The sequence below is a fragment of the Labrus bergylta genome, chromosome 16 (genome assembly GCF_963930695.1).
Source record: "Labrus bergylta chromosome 16, fLabBer1.1, whole genome shotgun sequence".
In the NCBI taxonomy this organism is placed as follows: domain Eukaryota; kingdom Metazoa; phylum Chordata; class Actinopteri; order Labriformes; family Labridae; genus Labrus; species Labrus bergylta.
In genome coordinates, this window is record NC_089210.1 from 13,877,670 (window position 1) to 13,897,630 (window position 19,961).

General features: G+C 40.8%; 1 protein-coding gene across 3 annotated transcripts in view; it reads left to right on the top strand.

The window, feature by feature from the left end:
- Positions 1-1,274: 1,274 nt before the first annotated feature.
- The window catches only part of LOC109999914 (neurabin-2), a 28,054-nt gene continuing 9,367 nt past the window's right edge, over positions 1,275-19,961 (top strand). Inside the window, exons 1-9 of one of the 3 annotated variants that reach the window (XM_020655082.3) lie at positions 1,275-1,432; positions 7,217-7,615; positions 7,756-7,964; positions 8,043-8,396; positions 9,584-10,300; positions 16,873-17,005; positions 17,648-17,768; positions 18,774-18,878; positions 19,140-19,275. In XM_020655082.3, the coding sequence (XP_020510738.1) occupies positions 7,303-7,615; positions 7,756-7,964; positions 8,043-8,396; positions 9,584-10,300; positions 16,873-17,005; positions 17,648-17,768; positions 18,774-18,878; positions 19,140-19,275 (2,088 nt within the window). In that variant the 5' untranslated portion in view covers positions 1,275-1,432; positions 7,217-7,302. The remainder of the gene's footprint in view (positions 1,433-7,216; positions 7,616-7,755; positions 7,965-8,042; positions 8,397-9,583; positions 10,301-16,872; positions 17,006-17,647; positions 17,769-18,773; positions 18,879-19,139; positions 19,276-19,961) is intronic. The other 2 variants (XM_020655083.3, XM_065965001.1) reach the window with 2 other exon arrangements.

Sequence of the window (19,961 nt, forward strand, 5' to 3'; positions counted from 1 at the left end):
GATAATTGACCAAGAATAAAAATCAAGTTTAATGGAAAATAAACAAGTATAATATGTAAGCACTCTGGAAAAATGCATTAATCAAATATTAAAGAAGGTGATCACAAATTGAAATGAGACATGGGTACGGAGCAGGAAACTTAAAACCCCTCAGTAGTAAAGGTTGCTGCTGTGAGCTGAGCAGTCTGCAATACCACCTCTGGAAAACAACAGAAGCTTAGAAGCGTTTTTTTTTTCTTTTAACATTTATATTTACATTTTCAAAGATAACTTTTCATTAACACATAATCAATGTGCCAACTGTCAAAGCAGATGTAATTCCCCGCGACACTTTATGTTTACAACATGTTCAGTTCTTTTTAATAGAAAGAAAGGCTCTGCTGTATTTTCATTCTATAAAGTGTACGCTACTGCAACTCCTCAGTATGTGGTGAAATGATGTGTGAGAGCAGATTTGCACTCATTGACCTCAGAAACAGGTGTGGTCATTACAAGATCTGCTAGTTTTATAATGGCTATACATTAAAAGAAAATTAAAAAAAATCTTCTGCACTCTGCAGATTCAATGAGGGAGAGATATGATGTTTAAGTATAACATTTTGCATATAAAGTTGCACACGCAAATTATTATTCATGTACTCCTTCAACCTGTCTTGCAGGTTCTCAAATACAGTTTTCATTTACTTTTGGATTTTTTTTTTCCTGCTCCATTAATCAAACTACAGTGGAGGCCTTTTCTTGCTGTAGCTGTTAATTGCGTGTGGCTGATTTTGGTCAGCAGAGGGCGCTGAATCTCTATCCTGTACGTGAGAAGCTTCTTACACTGAGCTGGAATCTCATATGGGCCTAACAGTTCATGTGTGTCAAGCCAGCCACCGAAAACAGGTAGCAATAGTCAGCTGTAACAGTGACTCATAGGTTGTTTGTTATGAGACCAGTTAGCAACCGCTTGCTGCTCAATTTCTCTATTGTCAATCCCTATACCTAAAACCTATTATCCTATAATCTCTCAATGGATTACACAGCGGGAAAATGATCAAATATTTTGATGTGCATCAATAGGGGGGGGGGACAACTTCTTATACACAGAGGAGGAGGAACGGGTTGATAGAAAGTGAGAAGGGGAAAAGGGAGACAGGAAATAAAAATGAAAATCATGAAGACGTGAAGTGGAAAAGAAAGAGTGAGGAACAAGGACGCAAGATGCAGGAAAGTAGGGGTGCGGAGGAGAGACGAAGAAGAGGGATGGAGGTAAAACTGTTCGGAGGGGGAGGAGGAGGAGGAGGAGGAGAGGGAGGAGCAGAGGGGAAGCAGGCTTTCAGTCTGTTCGCTTGCAGGAGGAATCAGCAAAGCAGCAGGACAATGGACTGTCTTCAACACGGATCCTAAAAGGGCACCGGGCTGCTTTCACACAGGCCTGCTGGAACACAAGGTAGGCCCACGGTTAACGGCGAGCAGACGCTCTTTGTGTTGTTAAGAGTCAACGTGGTTTTAACCTGCGTTCAGATCTTGCCGATTGTCTGTGAAGGAGGCTGCAGGAAGGAAGCGTCGCAGCGCAGCAGACAGACACTCAGCAGGGCCTGCTGTCCGTCTGCATCAGGGTCCATGAGTGGACCGCTGTCACGTTATTACACAGACACAACAATGAATGTATGTTAGTGAAGTCTGTATTTTCAAGGTGTGATAAAAAAAGCATAATTAAAAAAAGGCATCGAGATTGGTAATCTACTGCCGCGTTGAACTCCTCTTCAGAATGAACGTCACGCCGAATTCCCTTATGCATCCTGCTGTTTTTTTTATTTTCGTGCTTATTTGCTACAAAGAACATCTTTAAAGACACGGACTAAGATTTCACTGCACATCTCTACGGGTTTCGCCGAGTTCGTCGTGCGGCTGATTTAAAAAAAAACATGTTTTATGAACGTAGAAGTCCATCCTCTTGAAAAATTGCGAGGGTAGCGCTTGTCACTAACCGCCTTGGTTTATTAAACGGAAGTGAAAAGCGGGCACGACAGGGACACCACAAATAACTTGCCATTTTAACCAAGTTCACGCTTATCGGTGTATCACACATACGCCGAATGAACAAACGGGTCGTCGTGGATCCAAATAGCTGTTGTATTTAATTTGGTTATAATACATAACGACCCAGAAGCAGCGCAATAAGTAAAGGCTATGATTTTTGTAACGAAGTTCGCATCCAGCAGCATATGCTTGTCGTATATGCCAACAAAGCCTCTCTCTAGCCAGCAGCAACAGCAGGAGCACAGTGTGTGTCTGCCAGAATGAACCATTGCAAAAGGCCAGGCCTAGGAGTCTCCTCTACAGATGCAGGGATTGTAGTGCGAATAGATGGAGTCATTGTAGTTGCCATAATGTGCCTTCTGTCGAACATTGTGTGCGTGACGCACATTGACAAGCAGAGATGCAGAAATGCTGTGCAGGCAAGAGGACTTAAGGGCTTATTACTCATGACTGAATGGACATTGTATTACCATGTCAGAGTGGAGAAGCATCTACATCAGCTGCTGCTGTGTTCAGTTTATTGACTGTGTTGACATGTATGGCTTATACACAAACGCAAGCAAAAACAGATAAGACTCCTCAGTGTTACACAAGAAGACACGGGTCTTTTTTTTTTTTTGCTTCATGAACCACAAGTCACCACAAAAAACAGGCCAGGTTGTTTGTGTGTGGTGTCCCCTGTCTTTTATAATGGGAGGGGCAGCTCAGGGATGTCCCATCAATAGATACATTAACATCCATTTACCTAAGTATGCTGAGGATTATTGTTGCAGGCAGGCAGTGGCTGTGCTGTGAGGTTTTAATTTTAGACTGTATCGACCTGACTATAACAATGTGTGTGTGTGTGTGTGTGTGTGTGTGTGTGTGTGTGTGTGTGTGTGTGTGTGTAACACTCGTGGGAGATGGAAGGCAGCACTTCGTAAACAATGGATTCTAACATTGTTTTTGTTTTTTATATACAATATATTTTTGTTTTTTGCTCTGTGAGAATCTTACCTTACCAATTATTAGAACTGACATGCCTTACATTTCTCTTATCTTCTAATTTGACACACAAAACAATACAAACTCTGGTTGAATTCTTGGAAGTTACAACAAACCACCAGAGATTAGGGGTAGCTTGAGACAAGTTGAGTTGTACTTGGAAAGACGTATAGTGATTGACTGATATTCATGCTGTGTTTGACGTTTTTTTTGCAACTATAATGATTTACAACTATAATTTTCTGTCATGCAGAGCTTGCATTATGCAGGCTGCAGTCAGATATTGTGTGTGTTGGTCAGACATTACCTTTGTTTATCAGGTAGACCAGGAGCCACCAGATTCCTCTTAACAATCAAAGGAAAAAGGCTAGGAGAGTTATAATTGGTGTGTGTGTGTGTGTGTGTGTGTGTGTGTGTGTGTGTGTGTGTGTGTGTGTGTGTGTGTGTTGAATTGAACTGGAGGCGTTTGTGAGGTTATTGGCTTTCCCGTGGATTTGCACATTTGAGTTCACATGATCAGAGTGTGAGGATCTACTCTTAGACGAGACAGTGTCACAAGACAGAATGTGGTCGTTTGTGCGTGTGCATTTGTCCCATCATGCTCAGTGTTTTGGTCAGGAGGGAACCCACCAGGTCCTTCTTTCAGTCCCCATTTCCTGAACACTGTTTAAAACAGTGTCTAGTGTTGTATTTTGTAAGTTATAAAAACCTAGAGACACTTTAATTCTGCAACAATACAACGTCAACACCCAAGCGTGTTTGTGTTGCTATGGAAAAGAATGTGAAGCACCACACAAACAGCAACATGGTCAAACATGTTTTATCCACTTTACAATAAGAGGCACGTCGCAGCATATTCAGCACAGTGATTGTTTGAACTAGTAGCTGCTGTCATGAATGAATGGAGTGTTGTGTGCTTTATGAAAGACAAGCAGACAAACAAGCAATGATATTTTGAATGTATGAGTTAGTTTAAAATTAGACTGCCCAGACTTGTCTCTTGTGCCATTATGTTTGTCATTTCTGGCCCTGACGTGATTAAAAAATAAAAATAAAAAATAAAAAAGGACAACTGCCTTGAAGTTTGATACAAATATTTTTACCAATATGGATGAATTGTGACAACTCTGATGCTGCCTTTACTTTTAGCACCATCACCAAATCAGAGATATACCAAGAGATCCCAAATCCCTCCAAAATAAAACAATCCCTGTAAGAGTTGACTGTGTGTGTTTTTATTGGAAATCGACAAATGTTAGCCCTCTAAAATGATAAAACAACAACATTCAGTGGTGTGATAAACATCATAATGATTTAGCATGTCTGTTTCAGCGTTGTGTTCTTGAGTCCTTCAGCTAATGTTAGCCTTTAGCTCAGAGCACTACATGGCTAAAGTAGAGCTGAATGGAGCTAAGTCTTCTTCCATTCTTTTTTTTTTTTTTTACTTTTTGAAACCTTATGTTAAGTCAATGAATTAAAGTGGAAAGTCAATGGCTTTTCAAAATGAAGCTGCACATCGTGTTTGCTTTGTGTTCTTTGAGAAGTACATGTCGTGTTGTTGTGACAGTGTATTTATAGTCAGAATGAATCTTCACACCTCTGCTATGAATCTTCTTCACACAAATCCCACAGTCTGACCCTTTTTGAAAAATTTCATGTATTTCTGGCTCAGTCCATATTTTATTAAATAAGTGTCCGAGGTTACAAAACCAGTTTATTAATTTTTTTATTTTGACCTGTAAAGTAGTTAACGGATTGTATAAAAACCTTGCATTTACAAGACTTTTAAAAAATATATATTTTGACCTGCAAGCCAGGCTTGCTGTTTCATTTTTCAGCTCTTTCTCTAAGCTAAGCTAACTGTTGGCATGCTAAAGCTTCATATTTACCTTGTGGTAAAACTGTTTTCTTATCTGTCAGCACAACGGTAAACAAGAAAGCAGCATGTTTATTTTCCTTAACACTGAGCTGTCTTTTTGATGTGTTTATTCTGCTATGTTTGCTCTCTTGTGTTTTGTAAGCTAAAGTAACAGAACAATGCGCATGACCTCAAATCACAATAAACCAGACAAGCTAACAAAGAAAACAATGCTATTGGATACATGTATGCTTAAGAAAGGATAATTCAGCGATTGTAATAACGTGCTCATAAATGAATAGTTAAAGCAACCACAACTGGTCTTAACAAGCATTTAAAGGAAGAATGTGCAATATTTTACACACGGATGTAGCAGAAATCCAGTATATCCTCTGTAAATATCTCTCTGATTCATGACTGCCTACAATGAGTGACCAGCCTGAGTCCTGCCACCTGTACTTTTTTCAAGCCGTGTTTATATCATGTTTGCATGGACGGGACGGGCTCGCATATAAAGCTCTTTCAGGCAAGGACTAAAGAAAAAGGATAGTCAACTTATTTGGATGTCATGTAAGTGTCTTTAGATCACAGTCATCCCTTGTCTATTTATGTGCAATGTGACGCTACGAGTTAACCAGATAGCCTGATAAAACAACAATGCAGACCACAAGGCAATTGCAGTTCGAGCAAAAGACAGTTTTGACCGCCACTTGCGCTAATAGGTGCGTTCTTATTCAGAACTCCTTCGTGAGAACGTGAGGGGGAGAGGTGTTGGAGGTGTGCTGCTGGGGGAGAGCGGAGCCAAACAGCAGTTTGTTTTTGGTTTAGTGCTGGTGCTCAAGAATCAATCAAATCAATCAAATCGATCAAAAAGTCGCACATTCTTCCTGTAATAATCACATTTTCATGAATAAAACCTTTCCTTTAGAACTCTAGAACTCTTTTATCGTCAGACTTTAAACCTGCCTGATTTTGTGTTTTATGAACCTAGCTTTATTACATGGGGAAAAAAAACAATATCATAAAAGTGTGTGTGTGTGTGTGTGTGTGTGTGTGTGTGTGTGTGTGTGTGTGTGTGTGTGTGTGTTCAAAAGCTTTGGTCTCATTTCTGTGGTTGTAAGAAGATTCAGACATCGAATAGCTGATGAAAACATCACACACTGCTGTAGAACAGATCTGACAGCACTGTGCAGACGCAATCAGACGGTTAATTAGGTATGATCATGAGCAAACAGTGTGATATCTGGGGACCATGATGAGAGTGCTCTGTATTCATGCACAGACTTGTCACAAAGTCAGTTTGGCATTCAGAGTAGCGAGCAACATAAAACGCACACATGACAGATGAAGCCACAGTGCGTCATCATTTTAATTATATTATATTGGAGACTCCAGGAGCGCCATGTGGGTGTTAAGAAATACACAGCGAAGCAGTTCTTGTGCTATTTGATGTCATATAAAACACTTCATTTCTCTATCAAAGTTAAACAGAACCATTTTCTTTCCTTTTTTCTGTTCTACTGCTGGGTTAACAATACTGTTCAATACAGGTATTGAATCAAGAATTTAACTGGGGAAAGTTTGCTAGTTGCAGCCCAAGTCCTCTGGCTCAGCATATTTGGACCATAATCAAAGAAGTGAAGGGGTGGCATGAAATGTGATAGTTATAATTAAGACATTCACGCCTCACTATAGCTGCCTGGTTAAAGTCAGGCATTTTGCTCAGAACAGAGAGGTTTCAGTCCGTGTTGAGAGTGACATGGGTTTGAACAAGTCTCTTAGGAGTGGAAGGTCGAGGGTTGGATCCCCAGCTCCTGCACCAACATGTCCGATGTGTCCTTGGGCAAGACAACTTAACCCTGAAATGCTCTCACTGCTTTCTTTTGCGTATGAATGGGATTCGTTATTAGAAAATTATCCATCACAACTTTGAGTTCAGTGTATTGCTTGTTTCGTCAAACTAATGTTCAAAAGCCAGATGATAAAATAACGATATACTCAGCAAAAAAATATGTATATTGAAAGCTTGACTGTTTGTCCATCAGAAATTGTTTGTCCATCAGAAATTACTTCTTGTTTTCAATTGTTCTTGATTCATTACCTTTTGAACATCTCATTGATTAATTGATGTATCGTTTTGCCTTACCTTGAAAACTTTAAATATTGTTAGTTTCAATGTTTCAAAATCACAAGTTTATTACAAGTAGAGTGCTTGGTTGGTTGTATAACATAATCAGTTCCAATGGCTTCTCTTGGGTATGTCTTTTTCATTGATTCAATATGTTAGAAAGTGATACATTATGAATATAAACCACTCTTTCTGTCTGTCTCTCTCTCTGTGTGATTCAGGAGGTGAATGTCCAACAGCTTCAGGATGCTGCTGTCCTCATCCCTGCTAGCCTGCTGTTCAACGGGGGTTATTTGATTTACCAAACATGATGAAGACTGAGCCCCCAACAGCCACCGGGGGCAACGGGGCCTCCAGTGGGAGCAGCGGGGGAAGCTCCAACCTGCGGAGTCCCTCACCCCATCGCAATGCATACGAGGCAGGGCTAGCAGCGCTCAAGAAGGCCACTGACCACCTCAACAATGCCGCCAATGGAGGCTCTGGACCTGCCTCAAAGCCTGCCCTTTTGCCCCGCCCAACAGGGAGGGGCCAGAGATATGGATCAAATGTTCACCGCATCAAAAACATGTTCATGCAGATGCAGTCTCCTGGTGATGAGGAGGATGGAGCCAAAGTGATTGGTAATTCATTTAACCAATGAGTTAGCATGTTATTAGCAACAAATATCATTTTGTTGGGTTAATATGTTATTTTGCTGCAACTCCAAGCTAGGTGAAAGTGGAACTGAACCTTCTTCTCAATTCACTGTTTTTATTGGCAGGTAAAGACCAGACGGTTAAACTGTCCTTGCCGAGGGCATCCAGCCTCAATGAGAACGTTGACCACAGCGCCCTGCTCAAACTTGGGGCCACGGTCTCAGAGAGAGTCAACCGTTTTGACTCTAAAGCAGGCGGGGACGGTGGTGGCTCCTCTGTGGGATTATCAAAGCTCCAGGAGACCAGAAGGATCTTTGAACAGCGGACTCTTCAGGTAAGAATTTTCTTTATCTTACTTAATGGTGACTTCTGATTCGAGAGAATCTGATTCACCAAGTGTTGCCTCAAACAGGAGAAGCAGGCTGCCACCAACAGGATCTTGCTGAAGAAGGAGCGTGCGTCAGGCTTTCAGGACAGCCGTCTAGATGTAGTGGCTCGCTTCAACGGCTCCACAGAGGCTTTGGACCGGCTGGACGACCCCCCGGCTCCGACACCTCCTCCTCCAGCTGCTGTTCCCGCCGCCGTTCCATCTGCCGCAGCATCAGTCGGGCCCGGAGATGCCGTCAGCCCAACTGTGAGTCAGCTCAGTGCTGCGTTCGAAAAGGGCGAACCGCAAAACAATCTCTACCTCCCCCAACGTCGGTCGGGCCCTGCCTTAGCACCAAAGCCCAAACCTCCATCTAGAGCAGAGCCTGTCACAAGGAAGGTGAGAAAGATATGCTTCCAAAACTGAAGTCAGAAACTGGTAAAGGAAGCTGGTTGAAGGGATATCTCAAAAACCGTGTCTGTGTATAAGATGTTGATGTTGCCTTCATGTCTAAGAAGATTAAACTAGTGCCTTAAGGCCCTGACACACCAAGGAGATCGTCAGCCATCGGTCCTAGTTGGACCGTCTGTGAGCGGTCGTCGCCCTAGTTTTTGTGGTGTGTCCGGCTTCGTCGCTACCCATAGGCCCCCGTCTGCCTTTTTTTGGGCCGATTCGACATGTTGAATCGGCATTGGCAGTCGATGAGAGGAATCTCTCTGATTGGCTGTTGGGAGGTTTCATTTATTGCCAGCTCTCGACACAGGTTCTGGAAACTCCCTTCAGCACACCGCCGTAGTATCCATACTTTCACCCATTAGTGTGGTTTCTCCTTATTTGTCGCCTCCGCCTCTTCTTTTCTTTTTCCACTAAAAGACCAAGGGCTGACAACGCCAGTGCCGTTTTCAACTTTTTATCAGACATTATTCTTGATTAGTAAGATACCTATAGTATGAGCTCGACAGTGGTTTGTGGTCTAGTTCTTTGCCGTCTGCTTGGTGTGTCAGGACCTTTACATTTGAAATCTTTCTCACACCTGCAGGGGCTGCACTTCCTACCTAATTTATTACCTGAGAGAACATTTTATTTTCTTCATGAGATGATGGTCTTTTCTGCAAGTTTCAAGTCTTATGAATCTGCAAATAGAGTTTAAATGTGTATGAAATGTGCTATACACAATGAAATGGGATTGGATTGAGTAAAATATGGCGTTCACTTCTAACTTTCGGTCCAATTATGAGTTAAACAGACAATAAATTGACAAGTAGCGACCTTGGCATCCTGAATTAATTGAATATTATATAGTAACCATGAATTACTAATGCACCTTGCTAACCAAGCTAGCATTTGCTAATAACCAAGCATATACTCACCCCTTTATTCTCTCAGTCTCCTTTTACCAATCCATCTCTGGTCACCTCTGCCACCAACAGCCCATATGGTGACACAAATTTCCAAACAATAGGAACATAACCAATTGGTTACCTGACAGTGACTATATCCACCTTTCTATAACAGTCTGTGCCCTATACTTAATACTATGAATTGATTAAATGTTAAGATGATCTCTTCTTTCTCCCCACCCTCAGGGAAAGGCGTCCCCTCCTGGTAAGGAGGACCATGAGGAGGTAGCAGCAAGAGTTGTGAGCACCCGGGCAGCAGAGCCTCCAGAGTCAGCAGAGTCTATACCGAGGAGTGTCGCTATTGAGGAGAAGGAGAGGTTAGAACAGTCAGGAGACCAGCCTTCCAACTCTTCTCATTCCTCATCAACCTCGGTGGCTTTTTCTTCCTCCTCAACCTCTTCGGAGGTCAAGCCAGAGTCAGAGGCCCAGCCAACAGGGACTGAAGCCAGGGGCTCAAGTACAGTGGCTGCCCCTGATCGGGGGCTACAGACTGATGAGCAGGATGGACCCAGGGGGGGGTCCGAGGCTGGAGCCAGGCTTGTACAGGCTGAGATTCATGCCTCACTGGAAAATGGAGAAAAAGAGCCTCCAGGTTCCTCTACCTCCTCAGAGGAGAAAGAAGTGGACTCTGAGAGGAGGGGGGAGGAAGAGGAGGAGGAGGAAAACGATGACGATGGCTCAAGGAAGGACGATTACTCAGAGGGGGATCTGGTAGATATCAGTGCCTACAGCGGGCTTGGGGAGGAGGACTCTGGGGGCAGCCAGCTAGATGATGAGGAGGATGAGGAAGATGAGGAGGAGTTTCATCCAGTGACCAGCTGCTCTGAGATGCCTGGCCTGCCTGAGGAAGAGGAGCCCCCACCACCCAATAGGAAGATTCAATTCAGCACTGGGCCAATCAAGGTAAATCATACTATGTTATTATTTTCCTTTTTGGACAGTATTCATATCAACAAATATGTCACCCCATGCTGGTACTAGGACTATTTGTTTCTAGCAATTTATTTCTCCGGTGATTAAACAGTAACTTGAATTCAGACTAGTCTACTGGTCTAAAGGTAATAAAATGCTCTGATCATTTTTAATTGCAATTTAAAACAGTTAATCACATTGTTTTTTTAAATATGAAATTGACAGCCATTTTAAATGCAGCTGAAATCTGTGGCAGTTAACGACATTGAAGTCTCTGCAGGTAGTGTATGTGATTGTTTAATTGGTTTGCAGAGTGCCTAAAGTCCACGGCCCAGGTCAGAACAGTTTTATTGGAATACAGAACGAAGCCTCCACTTGAGGCAGCTCCTGTCTTGTTTCAATATTCAGCCAAGGCTGTTTTAACGTGAATGCTATGTCATTTAAACCAAAGTAAATGTCCAGTAATAATAGAGGAATAATAGAGAACCATGTATGAGACGAAGACAATAGAGACTGTATAATGTGATGGGGGATGTTTTAGAATCTTTCAATCTGTTATGGTTTCTGGCCCAGATCGTGTCTGTTTTGGCCCACTCTTTTGCTTTTCACAAGGCTGCTGCAAGTTTTGACCAACCCAGTGTGCATTAGGGCTGTGCTCATAAAATCGATATTGCAATATATCGTCGGTAAAAAGCATTTTTTATTTTGTATATGTTAAATCAAATAATGCAGATATAATGACGTGCTATCTAGTGTTCTTCAATGTACATGATAGTTGAAACTCTTGATAGTACATGATAGTTGAAACTCATGATAGAGAAGACATTGAGAGAGTATAGAAATGATTTCAAAGACTGACTGACTTCCTCCTCGTTGAACATCGCACAGATGGGTTGCTCTGGGGATTTTCTCTGTTTGATTTCGCCACAGTATTTCCTGCTGACTCGAGCTCTGTGTGTGTGTGTGTGTGTGTGTGTGTGTGTGTCTGTGTGTGTCTCTGAACATATATCTTAATTCAACAGAAGCTCTTTTTTTCTGCTGGAGTGCTCAGTTTTAACTTACCCAAGTCCGTTCTCACAGTCAGCTGGTTAAGCTCTGTGAATTGTTAAACATGTCTCAACGGGTTATGACGAAGCTGTGACATTAACAACATACTCAGTGAGAGCGGCAATGAAAAAGTCTACCACAGAGTTTGTTATGATGATATACCTGTAGCTGAAGAGATAGGAGCAGGAAGTTTGATGGAATTTAGGCAGGACAAAGGCTACATAATAGACATTGACTGTGCACTGTTCATCACATTTCATGCCTGGTCATGTCCTCTTATGCAGGTGATAGAGGTTTATGAAGAGGAACATTTTTTGGGCAGGCATCAAGTCAAAAAGGGATTCTTTCCATTTTCTTGGATCTTAAAACATTTAACGACTGACCTCTTTAGCCACAGTGCAGCTAAAAGTAGAGCTGTGGCCTGAGGCAGCCTTGTTTACCACAGAGTGATACTGGTGAGTTGACTAGTGAATCATGTCAGGTGAACACCTGCTACTGTAGAGCAGAAATAAACCTCTTCTTTGATATCATATAATCAAATACAAACACACGCAAAACACCACAACCTTTCAAATCTAATGGATTTTGTTTTGTTTTGTTTTTGTTTTTTAAAGATGTATTTCTTTATGAGGGATAGGACAGTGGATAGAGTTGGAAATCAGAGAGAGAGAGTGGGCAATGACATGCAGGAAAGGAGCCACAGGTTGAATTTGAACCTGGGCCGCCCACTTGGAGGACTACAGCCTCCATACATGGGGCGCGTGCTCTAACCACTGCGCCACCAGCGTCCTAAATCTAATGTTTTTTAATGACAGTTGCACATTTCTTGCCTTTTCCAGCAGATGTATAGGCACACTACAGTATAAGAAAAAATATTCCACAACCATAGCCTGACCTTGCTCTTGTAAACAACAAAACCTCTTATTGTAGCCTATATGAAACATATAAAGAGGCTTATTCAGCTCAATCATAAGATAGAGAGATTCAAGTTAAAAGATACAGAGCGTATAAATTGGTCCCTCGACTTTTTGATCATAATGATTCAGCTGTTTTCTATACTGCTGAAAAGTACGTTTTGCAAAGGCTCTCTGCCTTTAACTGCCTTACTAAGCACTTTTTTATTTGTCTCTTCTTTTTAGAGGATCTAAAGATTCTCATGAATAATGTAAAACTGCCAAAAAGCATGTGGTTTAGAGGTTTAATATCCTTTCAATCACAGTTACAGTCATCACTGTCAGCTATAAGACTAAATTGAGATTTGGGGTTGGCTTGTGATGTGAGGAAATCCTTTTTCATAGTTTAAGAATGAAAACAGAAATCTTTAGATAGGTTGTGAGCGCTGTTTTGGGTTAGACATCGCTGCTCTGAAGTATCACTAGCACATAAAGGTAACACAGCCCAATGGTAAAAGAGACTGATGTTTAATCACAGGCCAATAGATGTTTTCCCAAACCTCATTTACCAACACACACTGGGTTTGTGTGTACTGAGTTGTGTACACAGCTACTACTCTGTACCTAGGCAAAAAGCAGTTGGAATGTGGAAGGGTGTGTTTGTTTTCCTTTTAAGCACACACACACACACACACACACACACACACACACACACACACACACACACACACACACACACACACACACACACACACACACACACACACACACACACACACACACACAGAAGGATAGGTGAGCACCTGATTGATGAAGTCACTAAGGGGAGATTTGTTTGGAAAAAAGACAGACAACTGGGGTGTGTATTATGCAAGTTGAAGGGTGAAGTTAAGACAGTTTTTTAAACAGAGTTCAGCACCCAGTCCTGATTAAAGCAGAATGATTTGTAAGGTTTTGAGGTACTTCCCATTCAGCTTTAACACCTCTATAAATGTTTTTCTAAAAAAAGACACGCTGTCATTGTCCATCAAAGATGGATGCTTAACTTTTTCGCACCATCAAAGAAATGCTTAAGCTAAAAGTTTTAAGCTAACAATGCCATGACTTAAATCCTAAAATGTCAGTGTATTTGCAAAACACGAGTTTCTCATTTTGAAATAATAGGTGTGTTCACTGTCTGTACAAAACTGAGTTTAGACAATCTATACCACTGACTGTCTCTTTGTTTATTATTAATATCAAGCCGTCAGGTTAGCTTAGCTCAGCTAAGCCTAAAGTCTACAAACAGCTTGTTTTGCTCTGTCCAAATGTTGACTAGGTAGACTACCAGCAAATCTAAACTTCATTCATTATTAACATAAACTGCTCTCCATAGGTTTTATCTACAGAAAACAAAAGTGACAGTACAATAATTTTCTATCTAACTCGGTTTTATTGTGCCACACTACATTTTGGTTAGCGTATGTTCCTAGTGTTGAGTACAGCCAAGCTAGCAAATGTTTCCTGTTTCAGGTGTTATTCCCAAGCTAATGAAAGTGAAAATGTATGTGTCTGACTGACAATATAAATTTCTTGTTTCATATAGGCCTTACGTCATTTATATTTAGAAACATGAATTGGGAACCATACTTAGTGGATTTCTATTGTTTTAATGTGTTGTGTTAAGTTTTAAGCTTCAGAGACAACTGTCACCTGTTTCTGGGAAATGTTGATCCAGTTAGCAGCCTGGAGAGTCCTGGCTCCTACTACCCAGCTAATGTGGATTAGCATTAAGTGTTCAGTGTGTTAACCTGCCTCTGTTTCAAGCATCAGAGTATTCATTTCATGTAGTCTATGTTTGCTAATATAGTTCTTTATGGATTAATCTGTCAGTTTACATTCAAATTACTTGATTGTATTTGATACTCAACACCAAAACTGATTCAGACATTAGAATAGTTGTGGTACAAGTGTTTCCTGAAAATATCCCCAAAATTACCACACACAAACAATGAATGCGATGAAGACCATCATTTTGTTTGGCATGTTTGAATAGTTGCAATTTAAATATATAATTTAAAGATCCAGAAGCGGAGAGTGACACAGTCTTGTGTTCAGGGTTTACCTGTGTCCTGCAGGACTTTTCTGTGCCTTGGCCTTGATCCAATATAGTAGTAGGTGGCATGCGATTAGTCAGATTATGCCATGCCTGTTTTTCAAGTTGCAGCATTTGTGCCACAGTATCCCATGAGCAGAGCCAAGACACCAAACTAATTGTCTAATGCTGCACAGAATGGCATCAAGTTGTATTCAAATGTTTTTAATTAGTCAATGATTAAAAAAAAAAAAAGAAACAGAACTCTTCTTTTGTGAAACTTGACCAATATCATTTTCAACTTTGCTCGTGGTTATTACCACAGGTCAGCTTAGTAAGACTCTCGACTTATAGCATCATAGATACAGGCATGTGAACAATACCAGAGCTTAACTTTCCCTAAACAAACACCATGTTTGTACAACCCAGAGATATCATAAAAATGCCGACATTTGAATTTTTACTTGAGATTGACCTATTTGTAACCTGGTAGTAATAAAAAAATGATTCCATCTGCTTGTCATTTTGACTGCTACTCATTGGTAATCTTTTAGATCAGCTGATCAACATTGTGAGGTTTTTAATTTTTCTGTGTGTGTTCTATTTGATCTGTTGCAATTTCATTTCGAAATAATCTTAATATTGCTGTTTTTTATGTGTGTTATGATTGCTGCACAGGATTTCTATTGTTCTGCTGCCAAATCAGTACTGGTTAACATTTTGTTAATTTGAACCTGCTGTTTCCTGTTGTTGTTTTTGTGTATTAAGTGTTGGTTTACTCTGGCATATCACAAGATATCATGTAAAACTTATTTTACCTCTAAACATTTCTTATAAAAACAAGTCTAAAAATGTACTATTTGGAATATTCATGATGTGTTCAGGGATCACTCTGATGCTTCGTGTACACACTCAGCTTTAAAGTTACTCAACAGGAAGGAAATGTGACTACAGGAAACAGTTTAACAATCACACCCCCTGACCCTGTGTGTGTGCCTGTGTGTGTGTGTGTGTGTGTGTGTGTGTGTGTGTGTGTGTGCGTGTGTCTGTGTGTGTGTGTGTGTGTGTGTGTGTGTGTGTGTGTGTGTGTGTGTGTGTGTGTGTGTGTGTGTGTGAACATCAGTCTTCAACATGCAACATGGGAATGCAGATAATACAGTTACATGCACCACCTACACACAAAGGCCTCTGGCTTTAAGTCTCTATCTGTATGTTGTCTTGCTCTCACACTGACACAACACACACACACTGACACAACACACACACACACACACACACACACACACACACACACACACACACAGTCCCACACATGTATTATCATATTTGCCAGCCAGACTGGGACAGTGAGTAGAGTGAATAAGTACCAGTGCCAAACTCATACTGGGCAAGCCTGTAGTTGCCATGGAAACAAAGCCACGTGATCCCAGAGATAGTCACCGGGGAGGCAGATGCTGCTGACCTTTCATAGAGGGGGGAGGGGCGTGATAAAGAGTGGTAGAAAGGATGGAAAACATATAGAGAGAGGGAAAAGGAAAGCATATATAAGCATTGATGATTGGCTGCACGGTGGTGCAGTGGTTAGTGGTGTCTACTCACAGTAATCCCGGCTGTGTAGAGTTTGCATGTTCTCCCTTTGCTTGCACGGGTTCTCCCGGGTACCCCAACTTCCTCCCAAAGTCCAAAAGCATGTACGTTAGGTTACTGGGTGACTCTAAGTTGCCCGTGAGTGTGAATGTTAGTGTGGCTGTGTGGCTCTATATGTCAGGCCTGTGATTAACTGGTGTCCAGTCCAGAGTGTACCATTGCCTCTCGCCCAATGACATCTGGGATTGGCTCAAGCGCCCCGACCTGGACAAGCTGTATAGATAATGAACAGATATTTTAAATGATATTGATGTCTGCTTCCTGTACTCTCCTGGTCTTTCTACATGTAGTTAGATATGAGTCAGCACTGGTGCAAACTGGCTAAGGACGAATTTAATATTCCAATTCTACTCACTCAGAAGTAGCTGCTACACTCACAGAGACTTTCTGCCTCTCGATGTTCCTGTGCTCTAATGTGGTGCTATATTAACAAAGATGGAACTAGAGCAATTACAGAGCAGCTTAATTACAGAGAACTGTGTCAGGCTTACTTATGGTAATGATGTACAATGGAGAAATTAATATTTACAAGGACACCTATAAAAGGGCTTTGGTGTACATACTGAGAGTGTGTATGGTTTGATCAAGATTACAACAGCAAGACCTGATGTCACTCTACATACATATGTCCCTAATATTTGTATCTTCGTGGCTGTGAATTAGAAATAAGTGTAATGCAATACAATAACAGGTAAACCTTATATATATATTTTTTTTCATCTTCACTTCAAACTAATGCAAATAATTGACCAAGGACTAAATGTTTCCCTTGATGGCAATACAGTCGCAACCCTTTTACTATCAGCCAACAATTTTACTCTTGTGTTTATATTTGAAAGTTTTTCAGTAGAGCATCTACTAAAAAACTCTGACACCGAACCTGACCTTTGCCCTTTGTGTAGGTCTTTACCACCTACTCAAATGAAGACTACGACCGGCGTAACGACGACGTTGACCCCATGGCGGCATCAGCTGAGTACGAGTTGGAGAAGAGAGTAGAGAAACTTGACCTATTTCCTGTTGAGCTAGAGAAAGGTACAGACACACAAGCAAGCAAACACACACACAAACGCACACACACACACACACACACACACACACACACACACACACACACACACACACACACACACACACACACACACACACACACACACACACACACACACACACACCTCTTTACACTCATAAAGAGTCACTCAGTCAAGCTCCTTATGTAACTACACACACTAAAACATGTGCACACAATAACTGATGAGATGCTGTTAGCGGACATTCACTGTCTGCTAGCAGCACCATTATCTTCTTATGGGATTAAACTTAGCACGGATTAGCCTTATTAGCGGCTAGTAATTGTGGAGGTAATGGACTGCAACGAGAAACCATCCGTGATGGCTGCTCTCACCACTCATTTTAACAGTTAAAATAATGACCCTTAAGCATGACACGCAGGTAAAAATGTAAAAGCAAAACAGGATTTTCAGCTTCATTTTTCAACACTGACTTCACAAGCACTGAACAAAGTATAACCTGAAATATGTTATAGTTCTAATAACAAAATGTATATATGGATATTGAAGTGTATAATTATTGTAGTATCTTAATAAAGACAACTGTAAAATCATCCAACATCTGTTGGTAGTGTTAAATGTATGTTTGTGTTTGTGTTTGTCTCAGACGGTGATGGTCTGGGGATCAGTATCATAGGTATGGGTGCAGGAGCTGATATGGGTCTGGAGAAACTGGGGATCTTCGTAAAGACTGTCACAGAGGGCGGAGCTGCGCAGAGAGACGGCAGGTATGTGTGTAGAAGTGCTCATGCTCTGTTATCTGTTCCCTGTCAAAAAATGTGCGAAAACCAATAGCGTGTGTGTCAGACTTTTTCTTCATTTCATGTTATAAACCTAAACTAATCTCCAATACCTGATTGTACTAAACTCTACTCAGAAAGGAATAAATAGGGGGACTATTTTAGTCGTGGATTAACACATCTTTCAACTGTTCAAAGATTGAACAATAAAATGCAGTTGTACAGTAGACCCTGCCACGCTCCACACACTGTGAAATAAAAATGAATGGATTCATCTTGCTTAAGGAGGAAGTAGAAGAGCCACTATTACTGCAGAACACTGCAAGGGTTACTTTCTGTATCTCACAATAATGTTTTTAGCACTTTTTCTAAGTTTGTTATACAACAAAACGTAAATGTTCGACTTTCCAACAACATTTTAACACGTTTAAACAGACAGTTAAGTCCTGTTTTCTATTCTCTGCAGTTATTTGCTCCAACATCAAACTTTGGGGAGAATGGGAAAAATTAAAATGACAAGCTCTGCACCAACCCATGAATTATAGCTTGATTCCTAAATCTCCATTATCATTAAATCCTCATGTTTCCTCGTGTTCACACATTATGAGCCGCTTGTCGACAGAGGCCCATCTAAAGTAGGGAATTATAGAATTGGGGATTTAAATCATAAGCTAGTTATTCATTCCTGCTATGTTTGATTAGCTTACCCTATACTGCACTGCACGGACAGGAGAAGGTTCTTATTTTTTATTGTCATACCCCAATCATATGTAACAGTAGATTCAGATAATTATATACAAACAAAGCACCACAATTATATCTGGATTAACTGTATGGGTTATTGAGTTGAGTTAAAGCCACACATCAGCTGCTATATGGGCGTATAATTAAAACAGTTGAGTAATTAAAAAAAAAATGACAAGTTTTTTTTTTTTCCCTGTCTCTGTTAAAACTCACACTTGCAATTCATCCTGTCTGTGTGTGTGTGTGCAGAATCCAGGTTAATGATCTGATTGTGGAGGTCGATGGAACCAGCCTGGTTGGTGTCACTCAGAGCCTTGCTGCTTCAGTCCTCCGCAACACCTCTGGCACTGTCAAGTATGACTTATATACACACACACACAAACACACACACGCGCGCACACACACACACACACACACACACACACACACACACACACACACACACACACACACACTGCATATTATGTGTGTTTTTGGATGGTAATTTACCTCCTCTTTGGTATTTACAATATGTTTTCAGATCGATGTGTTTATGGTTGTGTTGTGTATGACATTTCTCCAGTTTTTGATTGATTGTTTTCAGTTCCATATATGTATATATATTTATTTTTCCAGGTTTGTGATTGGTCGAGAGAAGCCCGGGGAGCAGAGTGAAGTGGCTCAACTGATCCAGCAGACTCTGGAACAGGAGAAATGGCAGAGAGAAATGATGGAGCAGAGATACAAACAGTACATGGATGAAGATGAAGAGGTAGGTACCACACTAACATATACAAGCAAGATGAATTAAAACACACACTTGACTCGTCTTTCATGCATCCTTTGACTTAAACCACAGTGGCCTTTTCTTTTAGAGCAAGTTCGTGTTCAATGATCATAGACTCCCAAAAACACTCCCAAAATGTTATCATAGCAATCTGCTCTCTCAAACCTTTTCTGCAAATACAAATGAAAGATGTAAATGAAATACGGTGTTACATTGTGGTGTGTGTGTGTGTGTGTTTGTGTGTGTGAATAGATGTGTGCTAGTGACAAAATGTCGGTCTGTGTGCCACCATGTGGCCTGTGGTGTAAACTCAGTGCAGCTTCTCCACCTTGTGGCCAGAGATGGTAACAGATGGAATGTTTGTAGACCGTTTGTCATTAAGATAGTTGCATTATTACCAATGATAATTAACATTTGTGTCTTAAAATTAATTATATATTGTAGAATTTAAAAGCACAAATAATGTAAAAAGGAGGAAATGTATTACACCAAACTAATATCCAAAACATGTTTTTCAATAGAGAGGGTGGTTTTAATATAATCTTAAGAAGCTTTGTGTTCAGACAACAATGAAGAATAAGATGTATGATTCTGTTCAAGAAATTGTACCAAAAAATATCTATAGATACAGAGAAGAGGAGAGACTGTGATTGCTCGTTAATTCATTTATC